Raw genomic sequence first — 20,111 nt, forward strand, 5'->3', positions numbered from 1 at the left:
CACCTACTGTACGGAGCGGCCCCACACCCCCCCCCCCCAAAAGAAAGATGCGAACCTCGTTGGATGCAATGACACTGCAACCCATTGGGATGAATGTCTTGAGCGCTTGGAAGATTTGGAATTCATGGTCTCTTCTGATGCCCCCCCCCCCCCCCCCCCCCAACCATGCCCCGATCCCTCGAATACATGCCCGCTGCATCTATGTGCGTACGCATACGGCGTAGATACGACGTTTCTTTTCGCAATTGGAACCATTGCGAAGAAATCGTACCGAGTAGGCTATTGATATCCTCAAATAGGATATAGGGAGAGTTCCATAACTTAAAGTATTGGATTTTAGTGGGTTGTAATTATTCTTTGGCTCGCTATCCTGAAAACACTTCGACATTTACTTTAGATTGCGAGTTGAATCCATCTTGCCCATTTAAAAAGTGTCTCGTCTTTTGATCTTGTTTTAATTTTAGCCGGCTATCTTAAATGGCTGTCAACGTCACGTTTGTGCAACGAACTTTGTTATAGAAAATTTTCGAAAAGGTTAAAGAGCAAAAATTTCGAATAATCAAGAAAAAAAATAGAGGGAACTGAATGGACTCACGTGGTTATATGATACAATATGCAATCTGATGCTTTGTTCCAAAAAAAATGAACGGACGAGCAAAGCTGCATTTTTTAAAATAGATGATGGAAAAAATGATATTTGAGATGGAAACCATAGATGGTTTCTTATTTGGAATTTTCCTTAATTTATCAATATTTTGTTAATTCATGTGTTTTATTTTTTTGGGTTAATTCAAGTGTTGGTGTTATTCTTTTGGTTGTGAACATAAAGCTTAAGCTCTTCAATCAATCACCTTCTTCCCCGCTAATCTCGGCGCACAGAGCCTAACATCTGGCGATTTTTGGAGGTCCAGAGAAATTGGCTACATCAACTTTTGTCATCTAATCATTGAAAAGGATTAGGGCAAACTTGAATAAATGAGAAACTATCATGATGCATATGATTGAGATGGAGGGGTAGGATAGACATCTAGGGCAACCCACTGTAAAATGTTCTCGGACAGATCAATTCGATTTGATTAGTCGAAACCTACGTTTTTGTCCCTTTGATACTGAAGTTCAATGCTCCAGGTAAAGTATCGTAGGTCGAGTCCATTGTTTCTTTTTCCCCGTTTTCGTGTTAAGAGTGCTCAAAACACCAATCAAATCCCCACTCTTCTTCTGATGTGTTGAATTGGAGTGATCAGAAAAAGCAGAGTTTTCAAGTGAGATTGTAACTTGCGTAAGTACAAGAAAGAGAATCGTCTTCTTGGCGAAAACAAGTAAAGTGACATAAGGGTATTATGTGACGTGTGAAAAGAGAATCACTTTTTTATTTGCTCATCCTTTAAGTAAGTACGTATGCATCGTTCCATCTCTTATTTTGATATGTGGAGAGGGAATCACTTGCCGTCGCGGTTCGGTTCAAAAGGAGACCATGGTTAAAAGGTGAGTTTGCACTGGTTGGCAATGATTGGAGATTTGTTGGTGCATAAGAATATCAGGCTTGGATTAAGGGGGGAGCTGACCCAATGCGGTAGCAACTCACTTATGAGGAGGAGAATGTTGAGCACACACGTGAGTGATATGAAAGAGAAGACCTCCCACATTAGATGTTTAGAACTAAACCTAGTTAACCCATGTCTCCATGATTTAAACTTTTGGGTGAAAGGTTGGTTCGATTAGGGTGTCAATGGCTCAAGTTACAAGCACCATCTAGGATCTCTTCATTATGAATGAAATAGATTTTTACGGTGCTTTTCTCAATAATGGCAAACTGCTATTGAATTTTGAAAATGATACGTCTATCTAAATATTCGCTTATAATCTATCATATCACTCAATATATCTATTTTGTATTTAAAAGAATACAATACAATACAATGCTCTCTCTCTCCTCACTTATTCAAAAAAGATGTGGCAGCCAAGGCAGTGTCTTGTAGTGGATTTAGTAGTTCCACGAGCGGATCTTCTTGACAGACATGTGAAGGACTCGGGCTGTGAATGAATGAACGAATGTCCCTTTTTCTTTTCTTTCCTTCTGGTCCAGCGAGGTGGTGTCCATGTGCCTCTCTCTTGACTCTTTCCAGGAGCACCCCTCTCTTCCTCTAATACTTTTATTATACATAAACTTGACAAACAAACACAACATGCATGTTCATTTATCTATTTTCGCACAATCCTATCGAATTACACATTATTTATACCTGTAACCTAATACACCTGTCCCGATGAAAGTGTTGAGAACCTACGCAAGCATAATACATAAAATAATTTCTAACTCCAGCATCCATCATTAATCATGATATGAGATTGATCTTTCGCGACGTTTCTACTACTGAGAAAGGTCATGTTATACCAACACAAGCAAAAAACTTTTGATTCAATTTCTTAACCCTCCTTTTAATCCGTCATTATCGCCAAATCTTATCCCTTTTATTCCACGTGTGCCCTAACATTGTGTGTGATTATGGTTTTCATATATATAACACAGGTTTTATCTCACCAATATTTAATAAGAACACAACATAATTTCCACAAAAAAAATGTCAAGATGTTGACGTTTATGATATATATACTGAAATTAATCTTTGCAGCACATATGCCAATATCTTCAATACTGCCTCTTGAAGATGATTTTTCCACCGCTTACCTATGTTCTGATTTTCCCCCTTTTCATAAAAAGAAGGGTTAATATCACAAAAAAACCCAATATGGTATACCTATGATAAATTACCTTTTGTTAATTTTCGTTAAGTTTTACTGTCAAATTGCTGAGCTGGATGACATGTGATAGTTGACAAGTGTACTAATTTAAGGTTTTATCCCTCTGTTTGTCACAAGTTTACCAATTTGTGATTTTTCGTACTATTAATCTAATTTAATGAGGGATAAATTTATTACAAGTTTACCAATTTGGGATTTTTGATGGTCAAAAAGTTAGTTTGAAGGTAAATTTATCATAAGTGTACCATTTTGGATTTTTTTGTGGTATTAGCCTAATGTTTAAAAGACAAAAAAGAAAGAAGAAAAAAAGGACATAATCATCTTGAAAGCGACCAAACCCTAATAAAGAATTTATGCCGTAAATAGTCCACACTACCTTTCAAAATAAGGGCTAATTCCTTTAAAAAGCACCAACTTTAAGCAAGTCCCAATTTTGGCCCCAATTTTTCTAGTCTCTTGAAAAATCAACAACTTTCGCTTCTTGTCCAAATCTAGCCTCCGTTGACCAACCACCCAAAGTCACCGTTAGATGTCTGAGGTGACAATTCCATGTCAGCGATGAATCCATGTCAGCTGTTCATTGCCCCAACCTCGCCATGCAACACGAGGATCTGGTCCAACTCCACCCACGACAACCGCCCAGCCAACTCCATGGCTGTCGAATCGAGCTCCATGGCTGTCCCCACCTCACCATGTCCATGGCTATCCCTGTCCAGATCTCAACAGCAAACTCCATGATTGTCAATTCGAGCTCCAGATGTAGCCATGGAGCTCCTTCAAGGTCGAGTCATGCTTGAGATGGAGGAGCTCCAGATCTGGTAGTGAAGCAACTCCGTGGCTGCCACCATGGCCGACCCCAACCTCATCGTTCCATGGCTATTCAGATCTCAGGCGAGCTCTGTGACTGTCGAGTCGAGCTCCTTCCTGTGCAGTCGAGCTTCGCTGCCCACTCGTCGATCAAAGGTCCTTTGATTGTGTCCCCCACCAGCTCCATGGCGAGGATTAGAACCGTCAGCTGCGCGGTTCAGCTCGAGGAGTCCCGCGACACCGTCGCGATGACGAGCAACTGAGGTGCAGAGCGGTTGTCGGAGGTCGTGGCGTGGAGTCAAAGGTCTGAGTGGCGATGGGTGAGCGCCGGTGAAGCTGCAGCCGAGTGAGATCATGCGAAGAAGGTGAATAGTGAAAGTTGGGGCCTTGAATCTACAAAGAAGGCGAAGAAAAAGATGAACAGTGGAGTTGTGCCTCGAATCTGTCAAGAAGAAGATGAATAGTGAAAATTGTTGGTGCTTTTAATCCATATCAGCAGGTGACATGGATTTATTGTACACGTGGGATTGCCAGTGCGGCAATATTGGATGGCAAGTTGACTGAGGCTAGAGTTGCGCCGGTGGTGAAAATCGGTGATTTTTTAAGGGACAGAAAAATTGTGGCTAAAATTAAAATTCGACCAAAAGTTTATGGGTTTTTTTTGTCAGAATTGGGCCCCAATATAACTATCAACGTCTGCTCACAGCCGACCCTTTTACCCTTTGCTCATTAAATGTTCAATCATACAAAAAAAAGTATTTTAAAAAGAGAGGGTGCAAACAAACATTCATGGCTGAGATCTTGAGAAATCCAGTTGGTAGTCGAGTGCACGTTTAACTTTTTCAATTCACTTTCTTGATTAGAATAAGCCATGCTCATAACTTCTCTGTCCAATCACACCGTGTGCTTGGTTAAAAACTGCCAAAAAGTTACATTTTCTGGGCATTATATTTCATTATTTTTTGGGGTGCCTTTGAACCTATTATGGGAGGTCCTCTGGTAGTGCACGAGATTGCGTTTATATTTATGTACTTATGTAACCATCTAAACCGAATGTATCGCAAAAGGATTGCAGATAATACAATTCTTTTACTAAAATTCATCAATTAGTGATCATCAAAGTAATTTTAAGTTCGGCGTGTACAGACACTTGGACTCTCCTAGATGGTTATAATGAACTCTTGAAAGAGAGAATCCATGAAAACAAGCGAATGAATGTGTTTGGACTATTATTATTAACAAGGGTATCATTTTGAATTTCTTGAATGATTAGGTGAATGGATCTAATCTGTTGTTTAGGTATTAGAGAGTTGATTAACCGTGATGGGAAGGGTTGCTCATTGGGATTGATTTCAAACTTGATTTTGAAAATCAGAATGATTAACGTTCGGATGAGAACAAGAAGCCCCAAATTTGTATATTATGAATTTGGTGATTGGAAGGGTTGCTCAATGATCGATTTCATTCAAACTTGATTTTGGAAATCAAAATGATTGACATTCGGATGAGAACAAGAAGCCTTAAATTTGGATACTACGAGTTTAGGGGTGATTGATTCGGTCTACCATGTTATTTCGGGATAGAATAAGTAATCTATTAAAACAATTATAGTTGAAAATAATAATGCGGAAGAGAGAGTTTATGAATTTTATGTATATTTCAATATATCATAATAAAGAGTACATCCGATTTATGAGAGACAAGGCTTTATAGGAAACTATTGAATGTAACATATATCAATCAAAATATGCACAATTAAATGAGATAATGTGCAATCTTGAGAGATTTGGAAACCCAATAAAATTGTTCTAATTATCTCTAATATAGGGAAATATCATAATTATCTCTCTAATATAGGAAGAAATCCTAATTTTCTCTGACAATTATAGCTGTGGTCCCCTCTCTCCCTCCCCCCCCACCACGAGGCGCTGTGAGCTATATATGCTCGCACTCGTAGATCAAACCAGACAAAGCCTCATCACATTTACAGCTCTGAGAAGGAGGTAGGAAAGTGAGCGTGGTGGGCTTTTCTGAGCTTCTGGGGAGCAGCAACAATGGCGGTTTACGTCTTCTTGGCTCTTGGGGTGGTGTTGGTGCTCTGTGTGTGCACTGCCCTGTTGAGATGGAACGAGGTGAGGTACATGAAGAAAGGCCTGCCTCCTGGCACAATGGGTTGGCCAGTCTTTGGTGAGACTACTGAGTTCCTCAAGCAAGGCCCTAGCTTCATGAAAAACCAGAGTGCAAGGTCATCTCTCTCTCTTTCCCTCCACTGAGTCGATTTTCATTTTACTAGTTTTGAGGGGTCACTGGTGAGTGGTCACTGGGTGAGCTGCACATCAATGGTCTTGTGGAGATTGAAATCTAGTTCTAAAATGGGTTAAGCTTTTCTGTCCCTGAGAGCGAGAGGACTTTGTATAGACTCGTCTGTGAGTGATGTGGCGGCCAGAATCAATCGAGGCACCGAGAAAAAGCACGTGTTTTTATAGTGGGACCGAGCGAGATTCCCGCATATTCTTGAAATACGATTGATTTTGGCCGCAATGAACTTACTGTATGCAAAGTTTGCCCGAAGCAGCCCCGGTGCTGCTCTCATGTGTTTCTGAAATGGTGGTTGATTGGTCTATGTTCTTTTTTAGTTTGAGGTACCTTTATGGGGATAAAAAAAAGGCTTGCATGGACAGAAAATAATGTAAAGAAGTAGTAACCTTTGTGGGATCTATCGTTGTCACCCTGTGACTGATCCCGTTCACGATGGGTCGAGTCCAGATAAGTGCGGGTTCGCCTTCTTTTTTGCACGACAGAAAAGACTTCTGTCAAAGGAAAATGCCCTTTGATAACATAAGATATTACCTCATTTTTCCTCGGCAAACATCAGTGGTCATTCAGTCCGGCAGATTAAATATGATATGGTTCTTCTCCGGCGAAGTGTTGGTTCGGTGTCGTCGTTCCGTTTTTGCTCGGTTCGCTTGCTGATCGGAAACACTGCAGGTATGGGAGCTTCTTCAAGTCCCACATACTGGGGTGCCCCACCATAGTGTCCATGGACCCGGAGGTGAACCGGTACATCCTGATGAACGAGGCCAAGGGGCTCGTCCCGGGTTACCCGCAGTCCATGCTCGATATACTGGGCAAGTGCAACATAGCGGCGGTTCACGGCGCGACCCACAAGCACATGAGGGGGGCTCTGCTCTCCCTGGTCAGCCCCACCATGATCAGAGACCAGCTCCTGCCCAAGATTGATTGGTTCATGCGATCCCACCTCGCCCACTGGGACGATGGCTCCATTATTGACCTCCAGGACAAGACCAAACAGGTACCATGAAAAAGAAATTTTTTTAGTTTTGGAAAGGTTCGGGCGGAAATGACATCGCAGCCCCCCGCGGCACGGTTGAATCGCGGCTACTACCCTCTAAAAAGAATGCCAAGAGCGGAGAGTACTTCATCAATCTACTTTTAGATTTTTCCTTTCAATGAAACCCATATCGGATATCTAGTAAGAGTCGGTGAACAAAGATAAGTTGAATCATTACTTAAATAGATTTCAATTGTTCATGAGGTCAGATCTTTAGAGCACTGACTGAAGTACTTCTTTTTCGGGCATGATCTTTGATCAGAGGGTCTTCCCATGGATATCTTTGGTTGGGATATTGACAGTTTAATGGCTCATAGTTCGTGACGTGTGCCTACAGCATCTCAAGATTCGGTTCCTCTGTTTCTTATGTGCATCCTGTTTCATCAATCTGTACAGATGGCGCTTCTCTCGTCACTAAGGCAAATCGGAATCGACTCTAGCTCCATTTCTCAAGAATTCATACCTGAGTTCTTCAACTTGGTCCTGGGCACTATCTCCCTGCCCATAGACCTCCCCGGCGCGAACTACCGTCGTGGTTTCCAGGTAAATCAGTGAATCCGTGTACTTGCTTGCCAGTGTTTTCGATCTATTCTTTAAGGTTATCGTCTAAATTTGAGTCTCATTTTTTTTTGCAGGCTAGGAAAAGTATAGTCCGAATGCTGAGGGAACTGATAGAAGAGAGGAGGGCCTCCCAGGAAGCCCACAATGACATGCTTGGTTGCCTCATGAGGAGTGATGATAACAAATACAAGTTAAATGATGAAGAGATCATTGACCAGATAATCACCATCATGTATTCCGGGTACGAGACCGTTTCGACCACGTCCATGATGGCCGTCAAGTATCTCCACGACAACCCAAATGTTCTTCATGAATTAAGGGTATGTAGGGAAAGAAAGGCAATGTGTTAAGTATATAAGCGCTAAATATTTTTTATCTTATCATGGGAATTGCTAACTTTGATCTTGGATTATTCAGAAAGAACACTTGGGAATTAGAGCGAAGAAAAGGCCGGAGGATCCTATCAAGTGGGATGACCTCAAAGCAATGCAGTTCACTCGTGCGGTGAGAGTACCTACATTCAACTTTCGTGCGAAATTTTATTTCCGCAAATTCGCCGAACTCTACTAACTCGTGATTGCATAATGTCGTTCCTCATTCTTCAGGTCATCTTTGAGACTTCCAGATTAGCCACAGTTGTCAATGGGGTCTTGAGAAAAACCACCAAAGACATGGTGCTCAACGGTATGTTCAAGGTCAAGTCTCTAATCGTGCAACAACATTTCTGGGGAGTGTCAAGCGAATAACTCAATGCCTTCCTCTCCGTGTTTCGTTTTCAGGGTTCTTAATCCCGAAAGGATGGAGGATATACGTCTACACAAGAGAAATAAATTACAATCCGCGATTATATCCCGATCCGCTAGTTTTCAATCCATGGAGATGGCTGGTAATTGTGTGACCCTTCAAATCTGTTCATAGCAGAACTGCACTACTTAGAAACATTCAAAGACCTTCTGTTCTGTACTATAGACGGACAATACCGCTCTAACCGTTTGAAACTCACCAATTTTTCAGGACAAAAGCGTGGAGTGTCATAACTACAACCTCATTTTTGGTGGGGGCACAAGGCTATGCCCTGGAAAGGAACTTGGGATTGCTGAGATCTCTACATTTCTTCACTACCTTGTGACCAGATACAGGTACCAATTACAGAGAACTCTGGCCCTTTTGGTGCATTATTGGACATGGGCAATGGATTCCTTTTTTTTCTCCTCGAAAGACATTGATATTAATAACTTATGGATCTTTTTTTGGCCCTTTGCAGATGGGAAGAAATTGGGGGAGACAAGCTAATGAAATTTCCAAGAGTAGAAGCACCAAATGGGCTGCACATAAGGGTTTCCCCTTTTTGCTGACTGACTCCAATATTCTTATGTACAGAAGAAACCAAAGACAAGAAACAAAGAAGCAAGACAAGCACAGATATATATTAATGATTTTGATAGATTTAAGTAGGAAAGTGAATCAGATTAAAGTTTTGCAGTTTGAGCCAGATGTTATTAGTGCTAATCCTTTGTGTAACAAACTGCTGATTTGATCAGTAGGCTGGACCACAGCTCCCCAATATTGCAACCAGAGTATCATTTTCTTTATATGAATGTGGCCATTGACAAACACTTGTGTACCTAACATCATGTGAGTGCACGTTGAAGGCCTCTATTGAAAGATTAGACAGTAGATACTACGGCAAAGGAAACACAAAGGTGGTGGAGGAGACAACCAATGCAAAATGATTAACCAGCCCACAATTTTCCAATCCAACTGAGTGAGACCCCATGGAGATCACATCGACGCGAAGGTTTGACACCTCGATATGTCGGCTCTTTGCTAACTAGGCCTGTGTCATGCGAAGAGTTGCTGAGTAGTCCAGAGGAAGAACTGGAGCTTCCCGGTCAAGGTCCGAATCTGTTCCATAGACTGGTCGCAAGGTGATCCTAAGTAGGTTCGGGTCGGACCTCTGGTCGTACGAATGGCAGCTTGCCAGCTTGCGAGACCAGCCTAGGCACACTTGAGCCAACCAGGCCCGGAGCAATTTTTAGCTCCATATTAGGCTTAATCCGCCCTGTTTACAAATTCTACCACTTGATTTGCTGTCGAATTGGATTTACTAGTTTATCGATCTCTCATCGCGGACATAGGCTCGATGGATCGAACGGCATAAATTTCTTTCTCCATGAATTTGTTAAGTTTATTGACATGGAGTGGATGTTCCGAGCTTCTTGATCACCAAACCAATACTCGCCGGGTGAGGTAAGGCTCTGTGCTGACGCGCACCAGACAACTATCATACAAATCTGTACGATGTTTTGTGCATCCTCCACTTCCCTCGTTGCTGTTCTTGTGGTCCTAACCCTTTATGGGCCAACATCCACAATTTTATGCCATGTGGGCTAAAGACATTACGAGATTAGTGAATGCTACATCAATTGAAATTGGCATGACCTTCCTTTACACCATCGCTGCACGAAGACAGCCAAAACAGGTTGAATAAACACAAATCTAGCTTTTGAAGGAACATATCCTTCAGCGAGATGCCAGAGCCCGCGATTTTAGTGGCAGCATAAGACCTGTACACGAATAGAGCACGAGCTATCGAATCCCCAAAAACAATTATTAAACTTTCAAATCTAAATTGGGAGAGAATAATTCCTAGATTTAGAACTATATCAGAAGAGTAGATATAGAACTAGACCGAGAAAAAAAAGTTCCCACATCTAAATCGGGAGAGAAGAAAAAATAAGAAAATAAGAAGAAAACTCGAACAAAATCAACAAGAGAGAGAGAGGGGAGGGTGCCCATGGCTGAAGATTGAATCTAGGCGTGCACCACCAACTCGCAATGCCGTAGTTATTGGAAAAGGAATTTCCGGCGTGTGCTCATCACTGAATATGAGATCCAATGATCAGCCGCCGATTATTTTGCTAGACAGATCCGTTCTTATGGTACGAGTGTGTGCTTAACTCTATCGATGCTCCGTTGATCCTTCCTATTTTCTAGATTTGGCTTTGTTTTGGCATATTCAGAGCTTTGCTGTGCTTAGATTTTCTTTGCCATGAAAGTTTTATGTACTTTTCATGTATCTTTTTGAACAAGAAATACAATTTTCTTTCGACAAAAAAAATTGACAACAAAATTGCAGTATTCCTCAGCCTTCTTGGTGTCCTCCTTACCTTTTTACAATAGATTTCAAGTTGCATCTCTCGTCCGCACAAAATTTATCAGATGGCCGTTTTATCCACCAAAAAGAAAATTTCAGTATCCAACCCAAACCCTCTCCACTAGCTCAAGAGGCTTGCTCGATCCGACACCCCCACCACCACGTCTCTCTTCCTCCACCGTTTCCGCGCCTCTATAGTTCCTTTCAGAGGCCGCTGCCAACCTCAGATCTAAGGCCAATGACGGTCGCCGGGCCAGCTCAAGGCTAGATTGACCTCGATCTAGAGGCCATGGTTAAGATCTATTAGAGGGCTCATTGAAAGAGCTGTACTGAAAGGTGTGAAAACAAGCAAAGTGTTACGAAAATCAGCCGTGGAAGAGGTGGAATGGATCTACAGGAAACGTGCGAAGGAGCTAAAAATAAAGAGAGAACGCATGTGCAATGTCCAATACATCATTTGGCACGATCTCCTTAATAGCAGCAAAGATCAGGCAACACATTTGACTTTAAGCACTCCATTTTCCATGGGTCAACCATCATGGCCTGCATGCATTTTCTCCTTTTGCATTCCACACGCCATCATACGTTGGGAAGGATGTTATCTAATTGCATAATGCCCCGATCCTACCTTTGGAGTGTTGACCATGAAAAGGGTTTCATCGTTCTGAAATATGAATTCTGAAATATTGAACCTCACGTTCTTTCGGTATTTTAAACTTCAAAACAATCGATAGAGATTCCATGAAAATTCTTAGATCTTAAAAGTTAAGCAAAGTTTTAGATTATTAGAAGAATCCTCTCAGATGTTTCATTCATTATTTCCTTTTTTAATTGGGATGAAAAGAAGCTTAGTTCCCATTTTCGATACCATTCCCAGTTCACCGTACCATCACAACGGAAATTCACGACGAGAATGACTACTTCTTGCGAACTAATCTAGTCGTCTTAACTCTACGTCCCCCCGATCCCGGTTGAAGACACACCGCCCGCACTAGGGAGTATAGGGCTAGGAGAACGACGATTACATCCGCTCTTTACCCAGTAAGAAAGGGATTCCTTCCCGTAGGAGCAGTTACGAGGATCTCCACCGAGATTCACCCGGTCCTTATGAAGCTAACACTCGAGATGCTCGATGTTATTAGGTTGTTAGTCTGCAAGGGAAGGCAAATCAAGTCAATGAGAATTTGCCATTGCAATCAAGGCTCTCCCTAACTAAAAGCTTCGACGATGGCCACGATCCGTTCTCGGGGGATCGCATGGTGTGTGGAGAGGCACGAACCGATGTAAGAACGCAACGGACCGGCGATGCATAACGCGAGGATTAAGACGCACTCTTCTCCAAAAGCCCTTTCATTTACTCGATTCGTACGTTCGCTAATTGCCGTACGCGAGACCCAAAGTTGCTCCATTCAATTCTTGATCAGACTTCGAACTCGAGAGCCAGTCAACTCGTCCACCACGTGAAAAACCCTCCGACAGCATCATCTTCCCCACGCAACCTCCACGATTTTGTAAGAATATTCTTCAATCGGAGTGGATTTTTAATTTCATTACCTACACAGTCCTAATTTTTATAGAGGTGGAGTTGGTATGCATGGCAATATTGTCTTCTTCGATTGTATTTTTAGAACATGGAACATTATACTTTTTCTGAATTCGGAAAATATAATGTGATCTCGATATGAGATGTAAAAACTAATTAATGGTATCATTTGGATGAGATACGAAAGAAGGAACGGACCCTTGGGTAATCATGGAATTCGGGCTCTTCCAATTGGCCCATCCCCATAATGTGGGGTGTCAGACCCCGACCAAGGGACTAATGAGATGTGCAATGCTCATGCTATGCCCATCCCGGACCGTTCGTCATGCCTTGAATGAACAGCTTTCTTATCGTCATTCCGGTGACATTTTTATAGTGTATTTAATATCTTAAAAGATAATAAAATGTACCGATTGAACAAAGTCAAAAAGTTTTTCTCTCCCTCTCTCTTCTCTCTCTATTGCTTTCTTCAAGTTTCAGCTATAGGGGAGGGTTTGAGCTAATCTCACCATCCTCTCCTGTTGATTTTGTTTGAGTCTTTTTGTTCTTTTCTTGTTTTCCTAATCTATATTTGGGAGCTCTCTTCTTCCGATTTAATTCTAGATCTAAGAGTTTGAACTCTTCTGATTTAGTTATAGAATTATGAGCTTTTCTCTCCCGATTTAGATTTAAGAGTTTAATAATATTTTATGGGATTCGATAGCTCGCGTTTTGTCCGTGTACATGTCTTCTACCACCAGTTTCAACGATGATCGGAAGAGTTTTGGTGTCTTGATGAACCACGAAGATTTGCTCTTCAAAAAGTCGCATATGTATTTTTTCAAACCGTTTTGGTTGTCTCCGTATAGCGTAGTGTAGAGAAAGCCGAACCTAAGCGTACGCCGTCAATTGACAATGCCAAATATCTTAAGGTTAATACCACGAAAAACCCTAAACTGATACAACTGTGACAATTTTACCCCAAACTATTTTTTTTACCAGAAAAAATCCAAAACTGGTACACCTGTGATAAATTTACCCCGAATTATTTTTTTGACTATAAAAAATCCCAAACTGGTATACTTGTGACAATTTTACCCCGAGCAAATTTTTTAATACTATTTTTTCGAATTTTTTAAATAATTTTTTTTATTTTTTCTTTTATTTTCTTTTTTTTTCTTTTTTTCCTTCATCTTCAATCTCTGACCGGTCGCCGAATCGGCGATTGGCCAGAGGCGGAAGCCGGCGAGGTCGACCTCGTCGGCCGCTGGCGAGGCTCGACCTTGCCGTTGTAGGGCGAGGCCGACCTCGCCGTTGCAGGGCGAGGCTGACCTCACCAGATCTAGCGAGGGCTTTGCCCCACCGGCCGCTGGTGAGGCCGATCTCACCGGCGCTGGGCGAAACCGACCTCGCTAGTTGCCGGCGAGTTCGAGCCTCACCAGATCTGGCGAGGGCTCGGTCCCTCCGGCAACTGGCGAGGTCGGCCTCGCCCAGCAACGACGAGGTCGAGCCTCGCCAGCAGCCAGTGGGGCCGACCTCGCCGGCTTCAGCCTCTGGCCAGTAGCCGGTCCGGCAACCGGCCAGAGGTTGAAGATGAAGGAAAAAAAAGAAAATAAAAAATAAAAAAATTTAGTAAAAAAATTCGAAAAAATAATATTAAAAATTTAGTTCGAGGTAAAATTGTCACAAGTATACCAGTTTGGGATTTTTGGTGGTCAAAAAAATATTTCGGGATAAATTTATCACAGGTGTACCAGTTTGAGGCTTTTTGTGGTTAAAAAAATAGTTTGGGGTAAAATAGTCACGGCCATACCAGTTTGGGGTTTTTCGTGGTATTAACCCAATATCTTACATGTTCTCATCACTGATGATGATACAAGTTCCAATGATTGGCCGCTGATTATTTTGCTTGATAGATCTGTTTTTATGGAACAAGTGTGAGCTTAACTCTACAGGTGCTCTATTAATCATTCTTGTTATTTGGATTTTAGCCTTATTTTGTTGCATTCTAGGCTTTGCTCTGCTTCGATTTGCTTTCTCATGAAAGTTTATGTACTTCTCATATATCTTTTTAAGCAATGAATACAATTATCAAGAAAGTGCGAGAATGTAAATCATACTTTCCGGTAGAAATTAGAGAACAAGAGAGGGTTTAAATAAGGGCTCGCGAATTTCCCGAGGTAATGAAATTAGAAAACCTCCATGTCGACAATATTAACCGCGAATGTTATGAGATTTAAAATTTTAATGAAAGTTACTATTGGGAAGGTAGGCCGATGACCTAACGCGTACGAGCCATTAAACAGGCCATATTGAAGACCGAATTAAAGAGAAAAAAAGGGAGATTAGGCGAGCCGTGTTGTGGTAGCCCTTAGGCTGACCCGACGGCGACTCGTAACGGGGATCGTCACGTGTCGGCCCACAGCGCGCGACACGAAGAGTCCACTGCCATGTTTCAAAACTCGCAAAGCTTGATCAATTTCATGGGACCAATCTCTATTCCCTAGTCCAAAGCCCCGCAAACGAGAGCACGATCGGACGGATGGCGCATGAGTACGGAAAAAATAAAAAAGGCGCAAAAGGCAAAATAGAAGTTGGAAAGAATGGGAAGGAAGGAGAGGCTGCTGCTTTTCGAAGGGTTTTTTGAGTTGAACGGGTCGTCTTCCCCATACAACTTCAGACACGTTCGCCATTTAAAGCCACCACTCATGCCGATCTCTGCGCCCCTCCCTCACATGCCCTTCCCCATTTAAATTCCCCCGCACACGCCCTCTCTCTCATTCGCGGACGCACACACACGTTCTGCCCCTGCCTCTTCCCCTGCCTCGGCCTCCTGCCTCTGTTCCCCTGCCTCTGATCCTCTGCATCGAGATCGACACAAATGGCGGGCTCAGCAGCAGCCGCGGCAGCGAAGCCCACCCCGCTGCTCAAGGACGAGCTGGACATCGTGATCCCCACCATCAGGAACCTCGACTTCCTGGAGATGTGGAGGCCCTTCTTCGAGCCGTACCACCTCATCATCGTCCAGGACGGCGACCCCTCCAAGATCATCAAGGTCCCCGACGGCTTCGACTACGAGCTCTACAACCGCAACGACATCAACAAGATCCTGGGCCCCAAGGCCTCCTGCATCTCCTTCAAGGACTCCGCCTGCCGCTGCTTCGGCTACATGGTCTCCAAGAAGAAGTACATCTACACCATCGACGACGATTGCTTCGTGAGTGACCCTCCCTCTTCTTTTCTCTGCCCGTTCCAATCTGAATTTCCTTACCCTTTTTTGCGGTTGCTGTTGGGTTTCCTTCTCCTTCGACTGTGTTGGCTGCATTGTTGCGATTCTCGGTCTTGTGATTGTTTGGGCTTCGCCTGTTACTTGTGTGTGTGTGTGTGTGGAGATGAAGCCGTGTACTTGATCTGCATTGCAGTCCATCACTTGGCGGACTTTTGTTTAAGACTAGATTTTGATCTTCACTAGGCGACAATTTTTTCCTAGACTCGGTTTGCAGCAATCGGAACTAGTGGGTCCGATGTCGTCAGATGGCTGGGATCCCTCGATCAATCTGAATTATCATTACTCTGCACACTCTAGGCATTCTAATTGTATATGCAAGACTAGAGATCTGAATCCTTCTCTTTTCAGAACATGAATCATAGTTCCCTAACCTTGTTCCCCAGGCCTTTGGAAGCAGAACCGTGTCTCTCTTGACTTTCCTTATGAAACTTTAGTCGTGGCATCTCGATTATGCAGTCTCATTGCTTGTCATATGATGAATTAAATTAAGGAGTTGACTTGTGGAAGCCACCATTCACTGATTTAGGGAGTCGGCCTTTTTCCGAGGAGTTTGAATTTAATATCCCATAAGTCGTTGTAACTCGCACATTATATCTTCTCTCTGTTCCGATGCAAGATGACAAATATTTAAGAATCTTTCCCCTAATTATACCTGCTCGATGCCCTGTTGCTTCTGAGTTGTGACTGTAGGATCAAAGTAAGATGCCTTCTGATTATTGTCTTGGTCAAGATTGATTATGAAGGCTTGGTCCTATCTGCTTTATTTGTCCCGTGGTCAATCTAGTCAACCCTAGAGCGGTTCAGTGGTGTGATGTTCTTGCACTCATGATTAGGTACCTATCTGCACATTGAGTAAGAAAGCCTCTATGTGTCGGTACACATTATAGTTTGAACAGGAGGTCACTCTTTCAATGTGAAGATGACATTTTTTTTTCCTGGTCTTGTTTGTTATATCAGGTCGCTAAGGACCCATCAGGCAAAATGATCAATGCCCTCCAGCAGCATATCAAGAACCTCCTCTGTCCATCCACTCCCTTTTTCTTCAACACGCTGTATGACCCTTACACGGAAGGTGCAGATTTCGTCCGTGGATACCCTTTCAGTCTGCGTGAGGGTGTACCGACTGCGGTCTCTCATGGCCTCTGGCTCAACATCCCGGATTATGATGCACCTACACAGCTCGTGAAGCCTCTTGAAAGGAACCAAAGGTATATACGAATCCTCCAGCTCGTTCTGCCGGCTTGTTCATGAATCTTTGTTAATAACAACTAAGAGAATGTTCCACTAGGTATGTTGATGCGGTCTTGACAATACCGAAGGGCACTCTTTTCCCTATGTGTGGCATGAATTTGGCATTCGACCGTGAGCTTATTGGCCCTGCAATGTACTTTGGACTGATGGGTGACGGCCAGCCAATTGGCCGATATGATGATATGTGGGCTGGCTGGTGCGTCAAGGTAAGCTTCCCTTTCTTTGCTCCATCAGTTTTAGATTCCTTTGTATTTGAATTGATCCTGTTATATGATTGAGGCTTGATGGCCCAATGCAATGCTTATGATTGGCACTAGATGTTAAGCACAATTTGCCCAAACCATGGGATGAAGCACCTCTTCATGAGATTATCATAACAAACTTGCAGCCAGATCTCATAATATGAACCCCTATTGCTCTGTATTAAATAGGTTGCTGATTTGACTAACTTGCACTTGCTCAATGTCGTTATTTCTTCGTCAAAATTCATAACATGCTCATTAAGAGGCTCTCTACTGTTTAACTGCGACCCTGTAGATTTCCCATAGAATTTACAATGCCACAGGCGTCAATCCTTCGATAATTACTGAAGTATCTGCTCAATGTCATCACTTTTTATGTAATGGTCCTCATTTGGATCAGGAGAGGACCTCACCGATTCGGAGTTAACATGATGCAACGGTACTTTTCACAGGTCATCTGTGATCATCTGGGACTGGGAGTGAAGACCGGCCTGCCCTACATATGGCACAGCAAAGCCAGCAACCCATTTGTGAACCTGAGGAAGGAGTACAAAGGCATCTTCTGGCAGGAAGAGATCATCCCGTTCTTCCAGTCTGCGGCTCTTCCCAAGGACTGTACCACGGTCCAGAAATGCTATATCGAGCTCTCCAAGCAAGTCAAGGACAAGCTCAGCAAGGTCGATCCTTACTTCGACAAGCTCGCAGATGCTATGGTCACTTGGATTGAGGCCTGGGACGAGCTCAACCCGCCAGCTGGAGCCGCCGCCAAGGCGCCGAGCGGCAAGGCCAAATGAGGAAGTTTCGTACTTCGAGGGATACATTAGCTCCTTAAATTTTCCAATCTGAGAATTCACTCCGAAGAGCCATTACCATTACAGCTCTTTGTTCCTTCTTTTTCTCTCTTTAAACTTAATTTCCGAGACTATCACATATATTAGGCTTGTTTCCCGGGCTTTCCTTCTACTTGTCGGATGTTGTACAACAATAAAACAATGAATCTTCTAATGGAAATAGCCATTCTCTTGGCTCTTTGCCTATTGAGTTTTGGTGTGCATCAAATGAAAGATTGGATAGCAAACTACCAAACGGACAAAAGGGTCTTCAATCATGGCCTTTCTCACGGGGGAAAAAGTAAAGAACAATTGGATCTTGAATTGACTTTTGTGCTTATCTTTTCGAAATTCTGAGGCATAAAATAAAATTGGCGTTTGCTTCTAGACTTGCCTGCTTTGGCCTACTTTGGCCTACTTTGGTTGTCCTATTCCTCGACTTTAGTATTAGCTTGGCTTCATGTGATTGAGCTCCATCGCAAACGGAATGCGTTAGGGGCTGCCAATTTTGAGATCAAGTTAACAAGAAAATTCGTTAGGAAATCAATTAAAAACCATCCCAAATTGTCTTAGCTATTCTCATAATTACACACAACTTCAAAAGTAACAGGACAAAAAGAATTATAGAAATAGAGTCATGGACCTAACAACTCCATGCAGACACCGCCAGAAGCGGTCGTTCATGCCAACAGATCATGGTACAAGCCCTCTCGGTCACGGCTTTGTAGCCATCTCGAAGATGGGGCTCGACCATGCCGTTGGCATCCTCCATGGCGTTCAGCCACAGCCGGACCGGCCTGAACCCGGCTCGGGTGAGCCTCACCTTCCACCTCTCGTGCCTCTCGTGCCTCTCCTCCCTCTCCAAGCCCTCGCACGAGATGATGTTCCCGATCTCCCTCCCGAACATCTCCTCCAGGGCGAGCCGCTCCTCTGAGCAGCTGCCTCCGAAGGCGGCATCTATCGAATCGAACACTGCGCTGTAATAGTGTAGGCCCTCGACGAACCGGTCGACCAAGCGGGTTGTGTTGTGGTTGGCTTCTTGCTCGACCAGGAAGAAGACTCTCGGCGACACCGACCGGACCATGCTTAGGAACTCGCCGAGTCGCTTGCAATCCTTGACGGAATCACTCTTGATCATGCCAAAGTGTGCATCTACTCTATCATCTTCGGCTAATAGAGCATGGAGGCCCAACATTGACACCATTGCCAATGCCTCTCCTGATCTCAGTTGGAGCATTTCTTCGGTCAGCTCTCTTAAAGACACGTTCACAGGGTTGAATTGAAAGGGCATGCGCATGGTCTCAGCCTCTTTGACAAGGGCATGACCCAAAATGTCCAAAACATCTCTTTTAGCGGACACACAAGTCAACCTCAATTGAGCAGGCCCATCTGGCCCTTGGTTTAGGCTCCTGAGGAAAGGAACCCACAATTTAGGGTCGCCGGAGCCCAGATCCATGACGTGAACCACTCGTTCCCCGGCCAGGACTCGGAGCAAGGCTCGGGCTATGATGACGTGGGCGAAAGCGAGGCATGGGAAGGCCGGCATGAGGATGGGTTGGGCCCGAGGGGCTATGAGCCTATCCGGTTTGGTGTGGTTCAACGCTCTGTAGAGGCCCGGCCAGCGCTTGACGACGCGGACCGCGAGGGCATAGGCGAACCGGGCGGCGAGGCGCTGCATGGAGTCGCCAGTCACTGAGGAGAGGTCCGATATCTGCCGGAGGTGGGCGTCGGCCCGGTGGAGGTTGCTCGACGACGCGTTCTTGGCGCACGATAGGAGGAGCCGGATGAGATGCAAGCCTCTCTCTTCGGGCTTGAAGGTCTCGTGGGTTGGGGATGGCAAGGTGAGGCTCAAGGTCACATCAGGCTTCGCTGAGGATGAAGAAGAACTCATCTGGCTAAGCATTGTATGTGAAGTAGCTAGGTCTAGATGCCAATGTACAGCTCGTAGAAGGAACTTAAGATGGTGCTAAGGATCTTTGAAAACTTATAGAGGAATCAAATGTGAAGGAGGGCCAAGTGGGCATGAGACAAAAGGAGGATGCATTTGGAGGTTCGCTAGTATCTCCAAGTGAATCAAACAAAATAAATTTCCATTTAAATGCGGTCCTTTGGCTCTATTATATGGTTGTAGGCCAAAACAATATGAAGTGGGGTTTGAATAGTACGTGCCCAATTACGTGCAAATTACGTGAATGCTTTCTAAGCACGCACGATTGTGTACTTTGCATCAGATAGTCACATATGTCACCTGTTACCGCAAACTGAGAACAAAAATTTAATTAGATGATCGAGCGCTGTAACCCACATCTGCGGAACGAAAGAAATTTTGTTCGATTG

General features: G+C 43.7%; 3 protein-coding genes across 3 annotated transcripts; 2 read left to right on the plus strand and 1 right to left on the minus strand.

Moving 5' to 3' along the window:
• Window positions 1-5,529: 5,529 nt before the first annotated feature.
• LOC115683783 (cytochrome P450 85A) lies at window positions 5,530-9,075 on the plus strand. Its single transcript, XM_030608394.2, has 9 exons — window positions 5,530-5,815; window positions 6,559-6,883; window positions 7,319-7,465; window positions 7,558-7,803; window positions 7,901-7,987; window positions 8,089-8,167; window positions 8,263-8,369; window positions 8,498-8,622; window positions 8,748-9,075. Exons 1-9 carry the CDS (start codon window positions 5,625-5,627, stop codon window positions 8,836-8,838), a joined length of 1,398 nt encoding a protein of 465 aa, XP_030464254.2. The 5' UTR covers window positions 5,530-5,624; the 3' UTR covers window positions 8,839-9,075.
• Window positions 9,076-14,740: 5,665 nt separating this feature from the next.
• Window positions 14,741-17,907, plus strand: LOC115688003 (probable UDP-arabinopyranose mutase 2). Its single transcript, XM_030613737.2, has 4 exons — window positions 14,741-15,379; window positions 16,409-16,659; window positions 16,740-16,908; window positions 17,397-17,907. Exons 1-4 carry the CDS (start codon window positions 15,044-15,046, stop codon window positions 17,736-17,738), a joined length of 1,098 nt encoding a protein of 365 aa, XP_030469597.1. The 5' UTR covers window positions 14,741-15,043; the 3' UTR covers window positions 17,739-17,907.
• Window positions 17,908-18,071: 164 nt separating this feature from the next.
• Window positions 18,072-19,886, minus strand: LOC115683730 (scarecrow-like protein 3). The gene is made up of 2 exons (XM_030608330.2): window positions 18,418-19,886; window positions 18,072-18,273 (listed from the first exon to the last, which is right to left on the minus strand). Exon 1 carries the CDS (start codon window positions 19,675-19,677, stop codon window positions 18,418-18,420), a length of 1,260 nt encoding a protein of 419 aa, XP_030464190.2. The 5' UTR covers window positions 19,678-19,886; the 3' UTR covers window positions 18,072-18,273.
• Between the last annotated feature and the right edge of the window lie 225 nt (window positions 19,887-20,111).

The sequence above is a fragment of the Syzygium oleosum genome, unplaced genomic scaffold (genome assembly GCF_021117445.2).
Source record: "Syzygium oleosum isolate NSW1041296 unplaced genomic scaffold, Sole_v2.1 Sole_v2.08, whole genome shotgun sequence".
NCBI classification, from domain to species: Eukaryota; Viridiplantae; Streptophyta; class Magnoliopsida; order Myrtales; family Myrtaceae; genus Syzygium; species Syzygium oleosum.

Bases quoted from the DNA above. Each gene is read 5' to 3' on its own strand.
- LOC115688003 (XM_030613737.2), top strand. From the start codon at position 15,044: ATGGCGGGCTCAGCAGCAGCCGCGGCAGCGAAGCCCACCCCGCTGCTC. The intron at 15,380-16,408 runs GTGAGTGACCCT...TTGTTATATCAG, and splicing joins CCATCGACGACGATTGCTTC to GTCGCTAAGGACCCATCAGG. The intron at 16,660-16,739 runs GTATATACGAAT...ATGTTCCACTAG, and splicing joins CCTCTTGAAAGGAACCAAAG to GTATGTTGATGCGGTCTTGA.
- LOC115683730 (XM_030608330.2), bottom strand. From the start codon at position 19,677: ATGCTTAGCCAGATGAGTTCTTCTTCATCCTCAGCGAAGCCTGATGTG.
- LOC115683783 (XM_030608394.2), top strand. From the start codon at position 5,625: ATGGCGGTTTACGTCTTCTTGGCTCTTGGGGTGGTGTTGGTGCTCTGT. The intron at 8,370-8,497 runs GTAATTGTGTGA...CCAATTTTTCAG, and splicing joins TCAATCCATGGAGATGGCTG to GACAAAAGCGTGGAGTGTCA. The intron at 8,623-8,747 runs GTACCAATTACA...GGCCCTTTGCAG, and splicing joins TACCTTGTGACCAGATACAG to ATGGGAAGAAATTGGGGGAG.